The 22075-nt window shown below is 42.3% G+C and overlaps 1 protein-coding gene across 3 annotated transcripts in view; it reads left to right on the forward strand.

Annotated features, from left to right (window-relative positions):
• Positions 1–2473: 2473 nt before the first annotated feature.
• Positions 2474–22075, forward strand: part of usp13 (ubiquitin specific peptidase 13) — a 38139-nt gene continuing 18537 nt past the window's right edge. The window contains exons 1-10 of one of the 3 annotated variants that reach the window (XM_045697392.1): positions 2474–2727; positions 6350–6475; positions 11936–11996; positions 14099–14220; positions 15298–15440; positions 17926–18110; positions 19006–19100; positions 19326–19531; positions 19947–20018; positions 21435–21528. In XM_045697392.1, the coding sequence (XP_045553348.1) occupies positions 6377–6475; positions 11936–11996; positions 14099–14220; positions 15298–15440; positions 17926–18110; positions 19006–19100; positions 19326–19531; positions 19947–20018; positions 21435–21528 (1077 nt within the window). In that variant the 5' untranslated portion in view covers positions 2474–2727; positions 6350–6376. Of the gene's footprint in view, positions 2728–4175; positions 4444–6349; positions 6476–11935; positions 11997–14098; positions 14221–15297; positions 15441–17925; positions 18111–19005; positions 19101–19325; positions 19532–19946; positions 20019–21434; positions 21529–22075 lie in introns of those variants that run through there. The other 2 variants (XM_014149766.2, XM_014149765.2) reach the window with 2 other exon arrangements.

Raw genomic sequence — 22075 nt, forward strand, 5'->3', positions numbered from 1 at the left:
AGGAGCACTCGCTCTTTCCCGGCGAAGTGGTTCCGTAGGAGGCTGACTGCAGCAGTGAATGTAGGAGCCGATCCAAGCGCTCTGAAAATCCTATGTCCCTCTGTACCGAGGCAGTGACGGAGCAGTGTTGTCCTCCGCTTGTCGGAGATTGTAGAAAAGTCCATAGCTTCGAGATAAGTGTTAAAGCTTTCGAGCCAGTTATTCCACGGGACTGGAGGTTCGCCAGGCACGGCGAGGAATTGTGCTGGCGGAGGTAAACTGAATTCAGCCATCTTCGTCGCCAATGTTATATCTAGCCTAGCTGTAGAAGAACGCACATCTGCACAGTTTCACATTGTACATCACTCTGTCGTTTAACTTCTTGGGGCTATGTGGGACGCTAGCGTGCCACCCGTGGTGCACCCTATCAACAGCAGGTGCATTTCAAGAGCGGCAAATTTGAAACCAAATAAATGTCAAAATTCTGATTTTTCAAACATACAACTATCTTACACCCTTTGAAAGATAAACATCTCCTTAATCTAACCACGTTGTCCGATTTCAAAAAGGTTTTACGGCGAAAGCATAAAGTTAGATTATGTTAGGAGAGTACATTGACAATAGCTGTGTGTAATGTTTTGTCAATTCAAAGACAGGCGTCACCAAAACCATAAAACCAGCTAAAATGATGCACTAACCTTTAACAATCTCCATCAGATGACACTCCTAGGACATTATGTTAGACAATAAATGCATTTTTAGTTCTATCAAGTTCATATTTATATCCAAAAACAGCGGTTTACTATGGCGTTGATGTTCAGGAAATCGTTTCCCTCCAATAACCGGCAGTCAAGTCAGCACCACAAATTAAATAATTAAAATTAGAAAACATTGGTAAAATATTATATTGTCATTTAAAGAATTATAGATTTACATCTCTTGAACGCAATCAACTTGCCAGATTTAAAAATAACCTTACTGGGAAATCACACTTTGCAATAATCTGAGCACTGCGCCCAGAAAAATACGCTTTGCTATACAGACAAACGGCCATGTTGGAGAGATCTAAAATCGAAAATACTATGTAAATAATCCATTACCTTTGATTCTCTTCATCAGATGTCACTTCCAGGAATCCCAGGTCCATAACGAATGTAGTTTTGTTCAAAAAAGCTCATCATTTATGTCCAAAAAGCTCCGTGTTGTTAGCACATGATCTAAACCAGCCGGACTTCTCGTCATGAACGAGGGGAAAAAATATATTTACGTTTGTTCAAACATGTCAAACGTTGTATAGCATAAATCATTAGTGCCTTTTTTAACCAGAACATGAATAATATTCAAGGTGGACGAATGCATTCTCTTTTATAACGTATTGGAACGAGGGTACCCAACATGAACTCGCGCCAGAGTCTAATCGGCCATCACCGTTCCATGGCTCTTGTTCGGTCAGATCTCACAGTAAAAGACTCAAAACACTTTGTAAAGGCTGGTGACATCTAGTGGAAGCAATAGGAAGTGCCAAAACATTAATCAACCCCTGTGTGTTTCAATGGCATAGGCTTAAAGGTCATTCAACACATCAGGTATCCACTTCCTGTCAGAAAATGTCTCAGGGTTTTGCCTGCCAAATGAGTTCTGTTATACTCACAGACACCATTCAAACAGTTTTAGAAACTTTAGGGTGTTTTCTATCCATATATAATAAGTATATGCATATTCTAGTTACAGGGTAGGATTAGTAACCAGATTAAATCGGGTACGTTTTTTTATCCAGCCGTGAAAATACTGCCCCCTAGCCCCAACATGTTTTAATGACATGTGCCACTCATTCTGACAACCCATTAATCCGTAAAGCAGCACACTGTCGTAAACCCTAACAACGTACAGTATGACGTACAGCACGTCGTACCATACATAACACTGTTACCTATAGAATATAAAGTATTGTCTAAAATTATTTATTTATCTTACAAAAACTTGAATCAAATTTGGATACATAGGCCTATGCAGCTTATAAGTAGCCTAGTATGGACTTGAGCGTTTGGGCAAAATATGTCAAATTTATTTCATAATCATAAGGTAGCCCTACGCCTATAGCACAAGCGGTGCAATTTGTAGCCTTCTTCTTCTTCTATGATATCGTGGTGGTCCGCAAACACACGTTTAAAGTGCATGCCGCCAACCAATTGTGCTATCAATCCTGAGCTGTGTTCAAATACCCATACTAACATACTGTATACTACATAATTAATGAGTAAATACTACATACTATTAGTTCATTTTAGTATACTGTAAACGAACGGGATCCTTTCAGTTGAGCGCACTAGCTCTTTGCCTGTCTACCGGAAGTTGATGCTGTTGCTATGCAACCTCTTGCTAGCTAGTTAGCATAACAAATGACTAGTTAGACATTTTTACGACTTCGGGTGTGTTCTTAAATTCAATATGGAGTGCCAGAGTGTGCTCGTAAATTCAGAGCATTGTCACCGAATGTCCGTTTGTAAATTCAGAGTGTTTCACTCTCCGAGCGCACACTGGACGCTCGGGCCGAGGAGTATGGTTGATTTGAGCATTCTGACCTTACAATGGCAGTCAAGCACCCAAGCTAACGTTGGCTAGCTTGCTAGCTACTTCCAGACACAAATGAGACCACTCTGACCATTTTACCTGCCCTAGCAGAGCTGGTTAGGCAGTTTTCATGTTATCCAGAGCGTTGGTGACTGTAACTGTGCTGCTGGCAAAAATGTAAGTACTCTTTTTTGCCGACATTTACTGACACCAACGATATTCAATGGGTGTTGAGCACTTGTAAATTCATTATTCTGCGCTCTGGTACACTCAGACGAGAGTGCTCTGAAGTTGGAGTAGATAGCCAGAGCGAATTTAAGAAAGCACACCATTTAGCTAAGCAAAGAATGACGGCAATAATCAAGTCAATAAACATTGGGTAGTTAGTTAGATAGCCTATAGTTAATATACTGGCAAGTTTGATGTATAAGTAGCCAACTTACGTTAGGTAGCTAGATAACATACCGGTACATACTGCTGTAATGATATGCTATGTGGTTCGTAAGGACAGCGTAGCTAACAAATTGTCAACCAACATAACCTGTAAGGTAACTTATTTGAAAAGTCATTACTTGATTACATTGATCAACATGTTCTTAATATTTGTCATAATTAGTTAAAGCAATGAATTTGTATCTGCTGTAGCTCAGTTGGTAGAGCATGGTGTTTGCAACACCAGGGTTGTGGGTTCGATTCCCATGGGGGGCCAGCGCAGAAAAAAATGTATGAAATTGTATGAAATGTATGCATTCACTACTGTAAGTCGCTCTGGATAAGAGCGTCTGCTAAATGACTAAAATGTAAATGTAAAAAATGTTGTACTTCGGCTGCATATTTTCCGGCATTTTCTTCAAATCTGAAAACGATGTGAAACCACGCCCATTTCATGGAGAATTATGGGCCCTAAATTATGGAAATAATGTCCTCTGCGTGGATACTTCATATTTTGGCGAATTTAGAACGACATCCGGGAACTTTTGGCATACTAACTATATCCATACTATGACCAATAAACGTACTATTTACTACATTCACGCCACAAATAGTATGGTTAGTGCTGTTAGTATGAGTATTCGAACACAGCTATTGTCTTCCTAATTCTGTACTACTTCATTTACGTTACATGTACGTCATTTAGCAGACGCTCTTATCCAGAGCGACTTACAAATTGGTGCATTCACCTTATGATATCCAGTGGAACAACCACTTTACAATAGTACATCTATATATTTTTTGGGGGTGAGGGGGGGTTAGAAGGATTACTTAATCCTATCCCAGGTATTCCTTAAGAAAATACAATTTAAAAAACAAATAAATCCCTACTACTTTCTACCACACCCTCCCCTCCCCCCAAAACCACTTCAAAAAACAACTTGTAGCCTAATCTAGCATTTCCATTTTAAGTTGAACAGAAAATGGTCCTCAGAAAAACAGTGAGAAGGTGTAGCCATTTGTATGGGTGGTTTTATCAATCAAGTGTGTGGGACCCCTCGTTTGAGTCAAACCCTTCAGTGCGTGACTGCGCCTACGGTAAATACAGCGATATAATTCTTAAGCAACAGACATACGCAATTGGAAAGATATTATTGATTACATGTTTATATAGGATAGCTCTCGCATACAATAAACATGACTTCCCCCTCCGTTATATTTCCAGCGTCATATCCCTCGCCGCTGGAGGAATGTCGAGACCGAATGATTTAAAAATAGCATCATCTCTCCTCTGACAGCCTTCTCTAGTGACTCCCTTAGCATTGTGGTGCGAGAAGCAGGAATGCGAAGATGGCTGCAGATTTAGGAGAGCTGCTTGTCCCTTATATGCCCACCATCAGAGTTCCCAGAACAGGAGACAGGGTTTTCAAGAGCGAATGTGCCTTTTCCTACGATTCTCCCGTAAGTGTCTCCCCGTATTATGGGGTGTTTGTGTGTTCCAAGCTGTCCTTACTCATCCCGTAAACTGCCCTAACACACGTGAATAGCTGCGCAGTTTTGTGGCAGGATCTGGGGCTTCCATTGCCACCATTCTCTTGAGCTTGAGAAAAATAAATAATGAAATGTTGTTTACCTCCCGTGGAATGGTATTTCCTTTGTGAAATTATACTTGTTTACAGTGCGCCTGTCTACTGTTTTGTCAATGTAATTAATGACACCTACGTGGGTTTGGGCTGTGTTTTGGTGCTTTACATTATTTTGTGTCCCCTATTTCTGCATGTTAGGCTACACACTGAAGCTGAGTTGTTTCAGTGTGTTTTTTTAAAAAGCATGACTCACCAGCCACATGTAAAATCACTAGAATAATGTTATATTGATATGGGAGCTATTTCTAACGGTTTTTTGTATTAGAGAAAATAATGTCTTAGATTGTTTTTTGGGGGGGGGGCAACAACTTCATCAGACCGATGAACTGAAACGCACGCGCGCTATTACAAACTGTTGGAGTTTGAGGTTACCACGTGTTGGACTTTTAGGATCAACTGTTCACACGATTTTTTTTTAAATGAGAAAACATATTTTATAAACTATAATTGCTCAACTGAAAGCATTTTAAAAGGTGAGTGACTCAGCTGTCTGGAGTTCATCATGTCAGACTGAAGACTGACAAGTTGGGTATTTTTATCCCAGCGCGGTTGAAGCTCGTGTGTAACTCAGCGCTTCAGAGTTTCATCAGGGCCTATTGGCCTACTCCGAATTGCAGATTTTGGTTAGTATAGAGGGTTATTTGTGTGATATTTTTGATAATCCTCCGTCGTTGGGTGTGGGAAAGAGGATCCTGTAGGCCTGTGCCTCGAAGGTGGTTGAGTGTCAGTCGATCAAGGAATAAGTTACATGAACACGGGAAATGATGTTGCTATTCTGTGGCTGTTGCTGTTTTAATGGTGGTATGCAATTACAGTGAAACTATTTGCATTCTGCAAAAGCCGAACTGGAGTAACACTGTTTCAAACATGAACCCATATTGTAGGCATATTTCAGAAAATAACGTCCTAAATGCAAGACCATGTCTGCCTTAGCCTACATGAAAATCACATGATAGAATGCACCTGCCACAAGTGTGTGTCACTGGCAATGACATTTTATTGGCACAACCCTGCTGACAAATCCCCAATATCCTGGAAACTGTGGCATCCTTTGCGCAGTCATCTATTGACCCCAAACGTCTTTACACCTTGGGGGAAAACAATGATAATATAGAATGCACTCAATATAGAATGCAGTCAAAACGGAGAAAATTGCAATTTCCATGTACTGCCGTGTATCTAATTTATTCATGAGTTCTATCTGGTGAGTTCCCATTAGAGACCCAAAGTAAGCACGCAGTAGGAACCCAAACATTGGTATTTTCGTGTGTGTGGGGGATGCTTATCTGAAGTTCAGATTGTTTACATTTTTTGTCATTTTGCAGACACTCTTATCCAGAGCAGCTTACAGTAGTGAATGCATACATTTCATACATTTTTTTTTCTTCCTGTACTGGTCCCCCGTGGGAATCAAACCCACAACCCTGGCATTGCAAACACCATGCTCTACCTACTGAGCCACACGGGACCACCTATTTGGACTTGACTTTGTTATGACAAATACACATCATTGTTCCTTATACATGTGCTACCTCGTGTGTGTGTGTGTGTGTGTGTGTGTGTGTGTGTGTGTGTGTGTGTGTGTGTGTGTGTGTGTGTGTGTGTGTGTGTGTGTGTGTGTGTGTGTGTGTGTGTGTGTGTGTGTGTGTGTGTGTGTGTGTGTGTGTGTGTGTGTGTGTGTGCTTTGCATGTTGTTCACCACATGTTGTTTTTGTTCACAGGAGTCTGAGGGAGGCTTGTATGTGTGTATGAACACATTCCTGGGCTTTGGCAGAGAACATGTGGAGAGACATTACCGTAAAACCGGACAGAGTGTTTACATGCTCCTCAAACGGCATGTCAAAGAGGTGAGGGGTCATCCCATGTGCTTCTATATTGGTCTACACACCGACAGTGCATAGTGTACGTACATTTGACAAATTATATTATTTAATAATACATGGAACTTACATAGCACTTTTCAACCCAAAGTCGCTTTACAATAGTAAATATATATAAAAAAGTAACCTTTATTTAACTAGGCAAGTCAATTAAGAACAAATTCTTGTTTACAATGACTGCCAAACCCAGACGACTCTGGGCCGCCCTATGGGACTCTCAATCACGGCCAACTGTGATACAGCCTGGATTCGAACCAAGGTCTGTAGTGATGCCTCGTGCACTGAGATGCAGTGCCTTCGACCGCTGCGCCACTCGGGAGCCCAATAGTAGGAGCTAAACAAAACACAGAGATCTAAAGCAAGACAACACTAAACTAATAGCAGGAAGAAACAAAAACATGAAACAAAGCGAAAGGGAGGGGCTAAAGAATGGAAAGGACTGTGATGTGTCAGTGTATGAGTGAGCGAACAGGTTTTGTGTGTGTGTGTGTGTGTGTGTGTGGGAGAGAGTGTGTGAGGGGGGGGGGGCTTCAAGGGATTCTTCAGGACTCTGATGAACTCGTGCATACCATTTTTATGTCTCTGTGTGCAGTTTGAAGGAAGTTGCTAACTAGCGCTAGTGCAATTTCTAACTAGCGTTATCGCAATGGCTTAAAGTCTATGGGTATCTGCTTTCAGTTACTGTGCTAACGGTAGTTAGCATTGGCTCGCAAAATGAGCTTTAATTTCCTTCATACTGGACACCGAGACATAATACTGGTATCTACGTGTTCATCTGACTCCATTGCCAAAATCCCGAAGTATCCCTTTAAGGCTAGGCAATGGTGAAGAGCTGGGACTTTTGGAGGGACTTAAAGATGGTGATGGACTCGGTCACAGGTGGCTGGAGGGAGGGAGTTCCAGACCTTTGGACTCAGTCACAGGTGGCTGGAGGTAGGGAGTTCCAGAGCTTTGGATTCAGTCACAGGTGGCTGGAGGGAGGGAGTTCCAGAGCTTTGGATTCAGTCATAGGTGGCTGGAGGGAGGGAGTTCCAGAGCTTTGGACTCAGTCACAGATGGCTGGAGGGAGGGAGTTCCAGAGCTTTGGACTCAGTCACAGGTGGCTGGAGGGAGGGAGTTCCAGACCTTTGGACTCAGTCACAGGTGGCTGGAGGGAGGGAGTTCCAGAGCTTTGGACTCAGTCACAGATGGCTGGAGGGAGGGAGTTCCAGACCTTTGGACTCAGTCACAGGTGGCTGGAGGGAGGGAGTTCCAGACCTTTGCACTCAGTCACAGGTGGCTGGAGGGAGGGAGTTCCAGAGCTTTGTCGCAACCCTGGAGAAGGCCCTGTCACAAAAGCTCTGTAGCTTGGACCTAGAATGAGACGGTAATAATATTGTTGTGCCATGTTTATTTGTTCAGTTTGTGTGAACGATTTTCCCCTCTTTTCCCTGTATGTTAGTTTTATTGAATTAGTGATATATTGTTATTAGTTGCAAGTACATTAGACTTTGTGTGTTCAATTTTGGCACAAAACATTGAAGGAAAGTATATTTTGAGCTGATAAGAGGCTGGCTTGTTTCAACTTCATATTCATCATCTCTAGCACCACCTCAACATCAACTTGTGAGAACTGTGCATTTCTGTTTTGGAGACAAAAAGATGGAGAAAGAAACGTTTTCAGATGACAAAGTCCAGAAATGCTATTGATATTTTCTGGTACTGTACCAAGCAATGCCTGCTCATAGTTGGTTAAAATCACATGATGCACAGAAGATCATTTTATTTCTTTATTATTTATGCACACCAGATTATTTTATCCCATTGAGACTAAGGTTTCTTTCACAAGGGAGCACTGCATACACATCATTTACAAAATACTATATAATATACATATACAAAAATTACAAATACAGTACCAGTCAAAAATTTGGTCACACCTACTCATTGAAGTGTTTATCTTTAATTTTACTATTTTCTACATTGTAGGATAATAGTGAAGACATCAACACTATGAAATAACACATATGGAATCATGTAGTAACCAAAAAAGTGTTAAACAAACCAAAATATATTTTACATTTGAGATTCTTCGAAGTAGCCACCCTTTGCCTTGATGACAGCTTTGCACACTCTTGGCATTCTCTCAACCAGCTTCATGAGGAAGGCTTTTCCAACAGTCTTGAAGGAGATCCCACATATGCTGAGCATTTGTTGGCTGCTTTTCCTTCACTTTCAGTCCAACTCATTCCAAATCATCTTAATTGGGTTGAGGTCGGGTGATTGTGGAGGCCAGGTCATCTGATGCAGCATTCCATCACTCTCCTTCTTGGTCAAATAACCCTTATACAGCCTGGAGATGTGTTGGGTCATTGTCCTGTTGGAAAATCAAATGATAGTCCCACTAAGCGCAAACCAGATGGGATGGCATATCGCTGCAGAATGCTGTGGTAGCCATGCTGGTTAAGTGTGCCTTGAATTCTAAATAAATCACTGACAGTGTCACCAGCAAAGCACCATCACACCACCTCCTCCATGCTTTACAGTGGGAACCACACATGCAGAGATCATCCCTTCACCTACTCTGCGTCTCACAATAAAACAAATTAAAAAATGAAATATCACATTTACATAAGTATTCAGACCCTTTACTCAGTACTTTGTTGAAGCACCATTGGCAACGATTACAGCATCAAGTCTTCTTGGGTATGACGCTACAAGTTTTGGCGCATCTGTATTTGGAGAGTTCCTCCCATTCTTCTCTGCAGATCCTCTCAAGCTCTGTCAGGTTAGATAGGGAGCGTTGCTGCACAGCTTTTTTCAGGTCTCTCAGAGATGTTCGATCGGTTTCAGGTCCGGGCTCTGGCTGGGCCATTCAAGGACATTCAAAGACTTGTCCCGAAGCCACTCCTACATTGTCTTGGCTGTGTGCTTAGGGTCGTTGTCCTGTTGGAAGGTGAACCTTCGTCCCAGTTGGAGGTCCTGAGCGCTCTGGAGCAGGTTTTCATCAAGGATCTCTCTTTACTTTGCTCCGTTCAACTTTGCCTCCATCCTGACTAGTCTCCCAGTCCCTGCCGCTGGAAAACATCCCCACAGCATGATGCTGCCGCCACCATGGTTCACCGTAGGGATGGTGCCTGGTTTCCTCCAGACATGACACTTGGCATTCAGGCCAGAGTTCAATCTTGTTTCTCATGGTCCGAGTGTCCTTTAGGTGCCTTTTGGCAAACTCCGCACGGGCTGTCATGTGCCTTTTACTGAGGAGTGTCTTCCGTCTGGACACTACCATAAAGGCCTGATTGGTGGAGTTCTGCAGAGAAGGTTGTCCTTCTGGAAGGTTCTCCCATCTCCACAGAGGAACTCTGAAGCTCTGTCAGAGTGACCATTGGGTTCTTTGTCACCTCCCTGACCAAGGCCCTTCACCACCGACTGCTCAGTTTGGCCGGGTGGCTAGCTCTAGGAAGAGTCTTGGTGGTTACAAACTTCATCCATTTAAGAATGATGGAGGCCACTGTGTTCTTGGGGACCTTTGATAATGCAGAATTTTCTTTTTGGCACCCTTCCCCAAATCCTGTCTCGGAGCTCTACGAACAATTCCTTCAACCTCATGGCTTGGTTTTTGCTCTGACATGCTCTGCCACCTGTGGGACCTTATATAGACACTTGTGCCTTTCCAAATCATGTCCAATCAATTGAATCTACCACAAGTGGACTTCAATCAAGTTGTAGAAACATCTCAAGGATGATCAAGGGAAACAGGATGCATCTGAGCTCAATTTCAAGTCTCATAGCAAAGGGTCTGAATACTTATGTAAATAAGGTATTTTTGTATATATATATATTTTTTTATACATTTTCAAAAATGTCTAAACCTGTTTTTGCTTTGTCATTATGGGGTATTGTGTGTAGGTTGCTGAGGAATTCTTATTTATTTAATATATTTTAGAATAAGACTGCAACGTAACAAAGTGTGGAAAAAGTCAAGGGGTCTGAATACTTTCCAAAGGCACTGTATGTTGATTTTGCAGTAGTGCTGGAGAGCATGAATACATAGTAGAACATTTTTTTTACATTTCCCTTTAACTAATGGTTTCTGTTCACTAATTCATTTGGAAGTTCACTAACTTCAGATTTGTTTTGGTTCAACCATTTGTTTGGTGGTATGGCACTGACGGACACTCTGGAACCACAACATTTCTGGTGACATTTCAATTTAGTCAGTGATGGATCTTCAAATCAAATCAATGTTTATTCGTCATGTGCACAGCATACAGGAATTTCAGTGAATAATCTTTGCATAGGCCTATACAGTAGTAGTAATAAGTTAGAATTGCACCGTTGGGGTGGGAATACAAAGCCCTCAAGCCTGCACTCTACGATGCGCTATTCAATTCATATTATTGTAATACTACAGATAGATTTACATCAGATCCTGACACAAAAGCTTCAAAATAGGTAGCAGCCTGCTTATTATTTATATATTATCACTTATCATACCATCATTGCCACCTAATCATCCCCAGCTTCCAATTGGCTCATTCATCCCCCTCTTCTCCCCTGTAACTATTCCCCATGTCGTTGCTGTAAATGAGAATGTGTTCTCAGTCAACTTACCTGGTAAAATAAAGGTAAAATAAAACATTAATAAAAAATAAAATATCACTCACTTGCCTGACAAACGTCACATCTGTTTTTGCCTGACAAATGGATCTAGCCAAGTAGATCTTCCCTACGTCTCCCAGCAACATAACAATGCAGATCAGAATGCTGTTCTCTGTTCTGTTTACAATTAAGTAAGGAAACTGCATGTTCAGTTGAAAAAACAAAAAAATCAACCTTAGCTGCCACTGTTTCCGTTCGGTCCTAATTCACCCCCAGATAACTGCGTCTATTTTCATGCCTGGATCTGTCCAGAAACAGCTGTCCTCATTCCACCGGCTCCTGTTTCTGTTGTTTTCCCATGATGCTAGTTAGTCCCAGAGTTCATTCTTCGTGTCTGTTCGACGTGTTGATGGGAGTCGGTCTGAACTCGATTTGGATCAGAAGGATCCAGTCAGTTCACAGTGAATGGTCTTGTAACCCTAACTAGTGATTTGACATATTCACAGTCTACTGACTTTACTCTATGGAGTGTATTAAGGACATGGTTCCGGTATTTATTCAAATGGTTCATACTGTTATATTTGACGTTTTGTCAGCCAGCACAAACTAGGCTGTTGTATTAGTGTTGAAAAAACCCTGACTGTAAATATATTAAAACTGTTTTAGTATTCTAATTTATAAAGGTAACCATTTTGTATTTAAGAAAACAATAGTAGTTTCATGGCTTGCTACCGCTGTCTTTGAGATTAGGCCATTTTTAAGAGATATTTGCTTGAGATATATATATATATAAGACATATTTTGCTCCGTTAATAACCTTTCTACCTGTTAACTTGTTTCCCACAGAAAGCCACAGGTGCCGCAGGAGGCGCCATCTCCAGAAGAAGAAATGGCAGAGTGTTCCTAGGTAAGCCTGATATTGTCCTGAAAATATCCTCATGGGGAGTTCCCCTTAAACTCAGTCTCTTTATGGGTTATTTACAGTACAGTCACATTTCTCCCAGTAGTCTGTTTGTCAGCCCATCTTGAAGAGAAGGACAAGACTCTGCCATCCTTTACTATAGGCCGACATTTCCACCTTTCTAATGCGATTATTAGGGGAAATTGTCTGTCATCGTGTCATGCTGTTATTGTTTTTATTTGGTTATATGGTGGTGGCCCTACACTGCCCATACACTCTCTGGCCTAAAGTAACAGATTCCCATGTCCAGAGCCCGAGGCCTGGCCCCCTGTTCCTTTCCTGCCAGGCAACTCTAAATTTAGCTAATTTATTCGTATATGCAGTTAGTAACCATTCTAAATCCAAAGTGCCACATGCCCGGCCTGGTCTACTCTCCTCCTACACGGGGGTTGGTTTACAGTGGGCTGCACCTGCCTGTCGCTCGGCTGTCCTCAGCTGTTGTGCCCCGTCAACTCCCCCGGCCAACACACTTCTGCCATCTTCCACAATGACACGGGTAAGGGAGGACCAGGTGGTGGATTCTCCTCTCGCGCTAGTGTTATTTAAATAATCAACGCTCGCTTAGCTCCCCTGTTTATCTGCCCCTGCAACGTTCCCTTACCCTCCATTCCCTTATCTCCCATTATCCACTAAAGCTGTGTTGCTGGCCACTTCAGTGCCCTCCCTCGGTGTTGCCTACATACCCAGAAGCACCAGGCTATAAGCTTCACTCTCCCATTATTGGACATGCTGGATTGTTGTCGTTTCACTCTACAGGCTTGGACACAGAGGTTCTTCCAGCCTGATGTGAACTGTACCCTCCCTCCCTCCCTCATTTCCAATCTCATCTAGGCTTTGACGGCCATTGGAACCCAAGCTAAAGCTCAATGTTGCTTTGGCATTTCCATACCAGTGACGATCTAATCAGTCAGCCAGCAGCCCACACGTCATCATGCAACTAGAGGCTTCTTAACAAAAGCCATAGAGGAGAGAGGACTAGGGTTGAAAAATAGGGGGTCAATGTATGCAGGATTATTTTCTGGCTACTTACTCTATATGACTCAACGATTCGTCATCAATTCTTTTAACGTAACATTGTCTAGCTGCTTACTACATGACTCAACGATTCGTCATCAATTCTTTTAACGTAACATTGTCTAGCTGCTTACTACATGACTCAACGATTCGTCATCAATTCTTTTAACGTAACATTGTCTAGCTGCTTACTACATGACTCAACGATTCGTCATCAATTCTTTTAACGTAACATTGTCTAGCTGCTTACTACATGACTCAACGATTCGTCATCAATTCTTTTAATGTTCTGCTCATCGTAGAAACAATAGGGGACACAATTAATTTGACTCAAGGTTGAAGGCTGTCTGAATAGTCCCAAATACATGTCAAACATGTTTTGTCTTTTCGTCAATAATGCCTTGATGAGTATTCTATTAAATTCTTGACATTCTGTTGTGAAATTGTTAAAGGAGGACTTTGCATCCTACTACTCTCAGTAGAACTCAACCTTTCAGCATAGAGAGGTCCAGAGCACACCGTCCTTCTTACCAATGTACTCTTTAGTTGGGATTTTAACATACAGTAGTATTCACCTGACCCTAGACCTCATTAAACAATTGGATCTTTTGACCCTTGTTGACAAGGGATATTTATATTACATTTGACCTCTGTTCTGCAGCTGTGACTTCTAATGCTAAAACTCAAGTCTGGGTTAACCTCACTGGATGTATACTGTATCTTATCAAGCCAGCTAACATGGAAGTTAAAATATTCAAGAAATACATACACACCCCATTTATTATTGGATAACCCACCTGTCAGTTACCTTCTAACAAATCACGTGATCTCAGAAATGCATTAGATCACCTGAAACAACTACCGTATTCTAATTGGATGCTTTTCCAGAGTTTATGTGAGTATTTGATTCTGTCATCTCACTTTTTTTCCTATCTAGCCAAGACAAATGCTCAGTGAAAGGCCAATCATGTGTATGAATCATCAGTCACTGTTTCATGGGAACTGAATATTGACGTCTGCTTCCTCTCTCTCAGATTTAGAACTAAACCGTGATTTTAACGGAGATGAGTATGAGTGTGAAGACGAGGCCAAGCTCGTCATATTTCCAGACCACTTCGAGATCCCCTTACCAAATATTGAGGAGTTGCCTGCACTGGTCAGTGAGTGTGTACCTATGCCCTCTGTGTGCCATGCATGCTGAATGGAAACAGTGGATTACGTACCGCCCTTCTCGCCATTTGCCTTTTCCAGTGCAGTGCTTCCTTATCCTGTTTTTACTTTTTGTATGCCGTGGGGGGGGGGGCATCCTGTGTTAAGGCTTTGTTAATCGCAGGGTCTAATTGTTGTGAAAGCCTTTGTGTGCATGTGTACCACTGGTTGTGTTAGTCATATGCCGATGTACATCTAGTATAATGGGCAGGACATTACCTTAGTAGTAGTAGTGACATCACAATCTGATCTGATTATTCTAACCAATGACCAGTCATCTTTTATTTGCATACATATCCTTCTACTTTGAAGGGGTAAGTGTGGTAAGCTAGGGTCTAGACGATACACAGCCCTGATTGGCTGAAAGTATGTAAATATATGTACATTTGTATTGATACGCCCACATGATCAGACCGAGCATTTCAATGGCAAAAGGAGGCTCGGGGTGATGTTAATAAATGATTTTCATGAAATAAACGCACAGCGTGAGTTATTAGACATATAGTGATGATTTAAAATAAAAAGACTGCATGGAGGCTTTAAAAGTGACATTATTTGGTGTTATTACCTTATCCTCTGTCACAGGCTTACTCCGCTATCGGTGCTAGTAAAATAGACAAATCAGTGAGGAACTACAGTGATACTCTATAATATAATTATCTTAGTTTCAGGAACATATTTATTGTCTCTTTTCCTCACTGATCTAACTGGAATCAGGTTATCTATCCTCCTGTATGCACCACAGTGCTAGACCTGTTACCATAGCTACCCCCAGAAAAATCACAATGGAAAAAAATATATATTAAGGAAATTGAAATAATGATTTTTCTCACAAAAGTAGTGCACTGGGTCTTTAATAGTCCTGTAATAGGGGACGGATAGAGCCGTGTCCAACGCAAACAAAAATTACCCCCCCCCCCATTAACAAAAACATTCTCAGCACCCCCAAACTACTACTAGTCTTATGTCAGTGAAACACATCTCCTCAGTCAGTAGATCTAACACTGTGTTCTGTGACTCCCAGGTGACAATAGCCTGTGACGCCGTGCTGAACGCTGCGTCAGCCTACAAAAAACAGGAGTCTGACTCCTGGGACGAGGAGATCCAGGTGTCCAAACACGCCAGGAGTCTCCGACAGCAGGACAACGGAGTGAGGATCCCACCCAGGTAACAGCCCACTGATTGGACTGACAAGAGTTACGCAATGATTTTAAAAAACACCAATATTTTGAACATTGGCTTCAGAACAGCTGCCGTCTCTGTCAACCTCTAGGGAATATGTATGTCTACTGTGTCATATCATTTTGTGTTACTTGTGCTCTTGTGTTGCTGCTAGCAGACAACAATCACAGACAGACACTAAATATAACCCCAAGCAGACACTAAATATAACCCCAAGCAGACAACAATCACAGACAGACACTAACTATAACCCCAAGCAGACAACAATCACGACAGACACTAAATATAACCCCAAACAGACAACAATCACAGATAGACACTAAATATAACCCCAAGCAGACAACAATCACAGATAGACACTAAATATAACCCCAAGCAGACAACAATCACAGATGGACACTAAATATAACCCCAAGCAGACAACAATCACAGATGGACACTAAATATAACCCCAAGCAGACAACAATCACAGATAGACACTAAATATAACCCCAAGCAGACAACAATCACAGACAGACACTAAATATAACCCCAAGCAGACAACAATCACAGATAGACACTAAATATAACCCCAAGCAGACAACTATCACAGATAGACACTAAATATAACCCCAAGCAGACACTAAATATAACCCCAAGCAGACAACAATCACAGATAGACACTAAATATAACCCCAAGCAGACACTAAATATAACCCCAAGCAGACAACAATCACAGACAGACACTAAATATAACCCCAAGCAGACACTAAATATAACCCCAAGCAGACAACAATCACAGACAGACACTAAATATAACCCCAAGCAGACAACAATCACAGACAGACACTAAATATAACCCCAAACAGACAACAATCACAGATAGACACTAAATATAACCCCAAGCAGACAACAATCACAGATAGACACTAAATATAACCCCAAGCAGACAACAATCACAGATAGACACTAAATATAACCCCAAGCAGACACTAAATATAACCCCAAGCAGACAACAATCACAGACAGACACTAAATATAACCCCAAGCAGACACTAAATATAACCCCAAGCAGACACTAAATATAACCCCAAGCAGACAACAATCACAGACAGACACTAAATATAACCCCAAGCAGACACTAAATATAACCCCAAACAGACAACAATCACAGATAGACACCCATGTGCAGCTGCATCACTCTGAGGTGCACAAAACATGATTGGACACACCAGAGCAACTCACCAGCTATTTTCTTAAGTGTCTGAAACCAAGTTACTCTGTAATGTTTCTTAGGTATTTGAAGCCAAGTTACTCTAACATTACAAAGGCTTTTGTGTAACATGGAGGTTACTCTTATTATTTACATGTAGCATTAAGAAGCACAAGCATTAAGGAGCACTAGCATTAAGGAGCACTAGCATTAAGGAGCACTAGCATTAAGAAGCACTAGCATTAAGAAGCACTAGCATTAAGAAGCACTAGCATTAAGAAGCACTAGCATTAAGAAGCACTAGCATTAAGAAGCACTAGCATTAAGAAGCACTAGCATTAAGAAGCACTAGCATTAAGAAGCACTAGCATTAAGAAGCACTAGCATTAAGAAGCACTAGCATTAAGAAGCACTAGCATTAAGAAGCACTAGCATTAAGAAGCACTAGCATTAAGAAGCACTAGCATTAAGAAGTGTTTTATAATGAGAAACAGTATCACAAAAGTCTGTCTTACCCTGTTCATTGAACATAATTCATGTCAATCAATTAACTTCAATGAGAGAGAATGCTTTTTGGACATTCTTGCCATATTTTGTCCTTCAAGAAAAACGACACTGAACATATGTAATAAGGGCTAATCTATTTATCAACATGTGATATGACTCTGTGAATGTTTATCAACATGTGATATGACTCTGTGAATGTTTATCAACATGTGATATGACTCTGAATGTTTATCAACGTGTGATATGACTCTGTGAATGTTTATCAACGTGTGATATGACTCTGTGAATGTTTATCAACGTGTGATATGACTCTGTGAATGTTTATCAACATGTGATATGACTCTGAATGTTTATCAACATGTGATATGACTATGTGAATGTTTATCAACGTGTGATATGACTATGTGAATGTGTATCAACATGTGATATGACTCTGTGAATGTTTATCAACATGTGATATGACTCTGAATGTTTATCAACATGTGATATGACTATGTGAATGTTTATCAACGTGTGATATGATTATGTGAATGTTTATCAACATGTGATATGACTCTGTGAATGTTTATCAACATGTGATATGACTGAATGTTTATCAACATGTGATATGACTCTGTGAATGTTTATCAACATGTGATATGACTCTGTGAATGTTTATCAACATGTGATATGACTCTGTGAATGTTTATCAACATGTGATATGACTGTGAATGTTTATCAACATGTTTATCACATCTGAATGTTTTCCCCCTGTCCCTTCTCTCCTCTCAGTGGCTGGAAATGTCAGAAGTGTGAGATGAGAGAGAACCTGTGGCTGAACCTGACGGACGGAGCGGTGCTTTGTGGGAAGTGGTTCTTCGATGGTGCTGGAGGAAATGGACACGCCCTGGACCACTACAAAGACACCAACTTCCCCCTGGCAGTCAAACTGGACAACATCACCGCAGATGGAGCAGGTCAGTACCCACTTCCTCTGGCAGTCAAACAGGACCACATTACCCCAGATGGAGCAGGTCAGTACCCACTTCCTCTGGCAGTCAAACAGGACCACATTACCCCAGATGGAGCGGTCAGTACCCACTTCCTCTGGCAGTCAAACAGGACCACATTACCCCAGATGGAGCAGGTCAGTACCCACTTCCTCTGGCAGTCAAACAGGACCACATTACCCCAGATGGAGCAGGTCAGTACGCACTTCCTCTGGCAGTCAAACAGGACCACATTACCCCAGATGGAGCAGGTCAGTTCCCACTTCCTCTGGCAGTCAAACAGGACCACATTACCCCAGATGGAGCAGGTCAGTACCCACTTCCTCTGGCAGTCAAACAGGACCACATTACCCCAGATGGAGCAGGTCAGTACCCACTTCCTCTGGCAGTCAAACAGGACCACATTACCCCAGATGGAGCAGGTCAGTACCCACTTCCTCTGGCAGTCAAACAGGACCACATTACCCCAGATGGAGCAGGTCAGTTCCCACTTCCTCTGGCAGTCAAACAGGACCACATTACCCCAGATGGAGCAGGTCAGTACCCACTTCCTCTGGCAGTCAAACAGGACCACATTACCCCAGATGGAGCAGGTCAGTACCCACTTCCTCTGGCAGTCAAACAGGACATCAGAGCAGTTCAGTGATACATATTGGGGAAAACATGCAATAATACATTATAAATGTTGATACATTCATCTAACACAATAACGCATTATAACTGTGTTCAACTTTTCCATTGGTATAAGCATAAAGATCCTATTAAATTCATATTCTATGTATACAAGTAACAACCATCCTATTATATGAAGAGGCCTTGGCCCTTGTTTTTTGATGACCAGTAACACCCCCCCCCCTTTCAGATATATATTCATTTGATGAAGAAGAAGCAGTCCTGGACCCTCACATATCCGAACACTTGCAACACTTTGGAATAGACATGCTACAGATGCAGCAGGTAAGTCTCGTCATCGTTGTAGGAAAGATTGAGAAGCTCTCATTTTGTCTGTATTCTACCTGTTTCATAATACGTAACATTTGTGATGTTCAACACACTTTCAAACAGCCACTTCCATTTCACTTATATCAATGTAAGCCTAGAATAACATCAACCATGTCTAGGTTAATGTGATCCCTTATTTTGAACCTCTTCTCCCTCATTTGGTTCCATTGGTTGAAATAGAATGGAACAGAAAATGGCCACCTCAACACAGACAACACAGAGAGCGTTCGGCCTCGGGTCAGCGAGTGGGAGGTGATCCAGGAGTCAGGCATGAAGCTGAAGGCGGTGTATGGGTCAGGTTTTACGGGCATTAAGAACTTGGGCAACAGCTGCTACCTGGGCACCACCATGCAGGTCCTTTTCAGCATCCCAGAGTTCCAGAGGGCGTGAGTATAACTAGCATCTGGGAGGGGCGTGTGTGTGTGTGTGTGTGTGTGTGTGTGTGTGTGTGTGTGTGTGTGTGTGTGTGTGTGTGTGTGTGTGTGTGTGTGTGTGTGTGTGTGTGTGTGAGATATATAGAGAGAGGGGGGCCTCCAGAATAGACCAGAGTAAACATACAAAGTCAGGACACTGCAGGGGTCATGTTCAGCCCTCCTACAACAAGACGAATATAGATGCTGATGACGGAAAACTGACTCACTTGACCTAAAGGTGTTATTACGTGGGGATTGCACAACAATACCTACAGTACTGGAAACAGCAGGCTAATACGAGTGGATGACTGTAGTGTTCAATCTCATATTTTCCCTCTTTTACAGTAGCACTGAATGTACTGTCTGGCGTCTGTTTTTGAATCTCTAGGTATGTTGGAAATCTACAGAGGATATATGACTACTCACCTCTTGACCCCACCACGGATTTCAGCACACAAATGTGAGTCAATACACAGTTTGCATAATGTTGCTTATCGTCAGGACAGCGTTTTGACCAGGGGTCTGGCCTGCGGGCCTGGGAGGTTGAGTCAATTATAATGGACCTATACATTTTCAAATAACTGCCCTCCTTCTAGCCCGCAAATTGCCTTTGGCGAACAAAAAAAATCAGCGTGGCCCTCCCACTGAATTTTGAAATCCCGATGTGTCCCTCGAGATGAAATGATCCCCTGGTCTTGTCTCACACATCCAAACATCTGACCGGTTCACATAACTGCTGACTTGCCGTTGAAAGCCCCTCTATGCCAACTCTAATGTTTTCTAGCTACACTGTATATACAAAAGTATTATGGACACCCCTTCAAATTAGTCGATTCGGCTATTTCAGCCACACCCGTTGCTGACAGGTGTATAAAATCGAGCACACAGCCATGCAATCTCCATAGATTGACATTGGCAGTAGAATGGCCTTACTGAATAGCTCAGTGACTTTCAATTTGGCACCGTCATAGGATGCCACCTTTCCAACATGTCAGTTTGTCAATTGTCTGCCCTGCTAGAGCTGCCCCGGTCAAATGTAAGTGCTGTTATTGTGAAGTGGAAACATCTAGGAGCACCATCGGCTCAGCCGCGAAGTAGTATACCACACAAGCTCACAGACCGCTGACTGCTGAAACTCGTAGCACATAAAAATATAACTGTTCGTCGGGAGCTTCATGAAATGTGTTTCCATGGCCGAGCAGCCACACACAAGCCTCCTAAGATCACCATGCACAATGCCAAGCGTCGGCTGGAGTGGTGTAAAGCTGGCTGCCATTTGACTCTGGTGCAGTGGACACGTGTTCTCTGGAGTGATACTGTAAATCATGCTTCAACATCTGGCAGTCCGACGGATGAATCTGGGTTTGGCGGATGCCAGGAGAACGCTACCTGTCCCAATGCATATTGCCAACTGTAAAGTTTGGTGGAGGAGGAAAAATTGTATTTTTGGGGTGTTTCATGGTTCAGGCTAGGTCCCTTAGTTCCAGTGAAGGGAAGTCTTAATGCTACAGTGTTAAAATGATCGTGTTAGTGACCTTCACCATGTTAATCTGATGCAGATCGTCTCATAAATCAGGAAGTTGTTTACCACTGGTGTTGCCCAATCGATTTTGTTCTTAGCAGCTGTTAGTAGTTAGAGTAGCCGTTACACTGCAAGCATGTGTAATATAGGTCATGTGTGTTTTGGTTGGTCAATCATTTCATTGCTTTCCTTTTGTGTGTTGATGGTGGAGACAGTGTTGGCAAAGAGCTTTTGTTCTTAGCCAAGTTTTAACAGCTATTACAATGCTTTCTTGTGTATTAGGACAGGCACCATGGGTTAGCCAAGTTTGTCACTAGTTACATTGGTGTCCTTTTGTTTTTGTTTGTCCTCCAGGGCTAAACTGGGTCACGGACTTCTCTCAGGCCTGTACTCCAAACCACCAATGAAATCCGAGCTCATTGAACAGGTGATGAGAGAAGAATACAAGGTATTAGACTGGGCATGTCCAGCTCCTTATCTGGGAAAAATGACAAACTGGCAACTTGGGAGATCAGAACGTATTTGCTTTTGTGTTGGCAGATAAGCAGGGCAAAGAGCTGTGGACAAGTACTGTTCTGTACTGTTCTTCTCCATTCATTATTCAGCTGCTAGATTTTCATCTAGTAATGCCAGTGTAGTATAATGAGGAGTCTGCATTCAGGTTAGGACCAGGTTTGGACACACCCAGACAGCTGTGTGGAACTCCGTTGCCTGGGAGAATGGGGAAGGAAGGGAGGGGTGGGGAGGGGAGGGAGGGAGGGGTGGGGAAGGAAGGGAGGGGTGGGGAGGGGAGGGAGGGAGGGGTGGGGAAGGAGGGGTGGGGAGGGGAAGGGGAAGGAAGGGGAGGGGTGGGGAGGGGACTTGTAGAACTATGAATTCTCCTCTGTGGCAATATTTATTGTTGCTCATATTTTGAGTACCTTGTAGTTTTGACATTTAAAGGGGTGTGTTGCATGTCTTCAATAATATAACCCAATATTTTTCCCAAAGGATTT

This window comes from Salmo salar, chromosome ssa16, assembly GCF_905237065.1.
Source record: "Salmo salar chromosome ssa16, Ssal_v3.1, whole genome shotgun sequence".
In the NCBI taxonomy this organism is placed as follows: domain Eukaryota; kingdom Metazoa; phylum Chordata; class Actinopteri; order Salmoniformes; family Salmonidae; genus Salmo; species Salmo salar.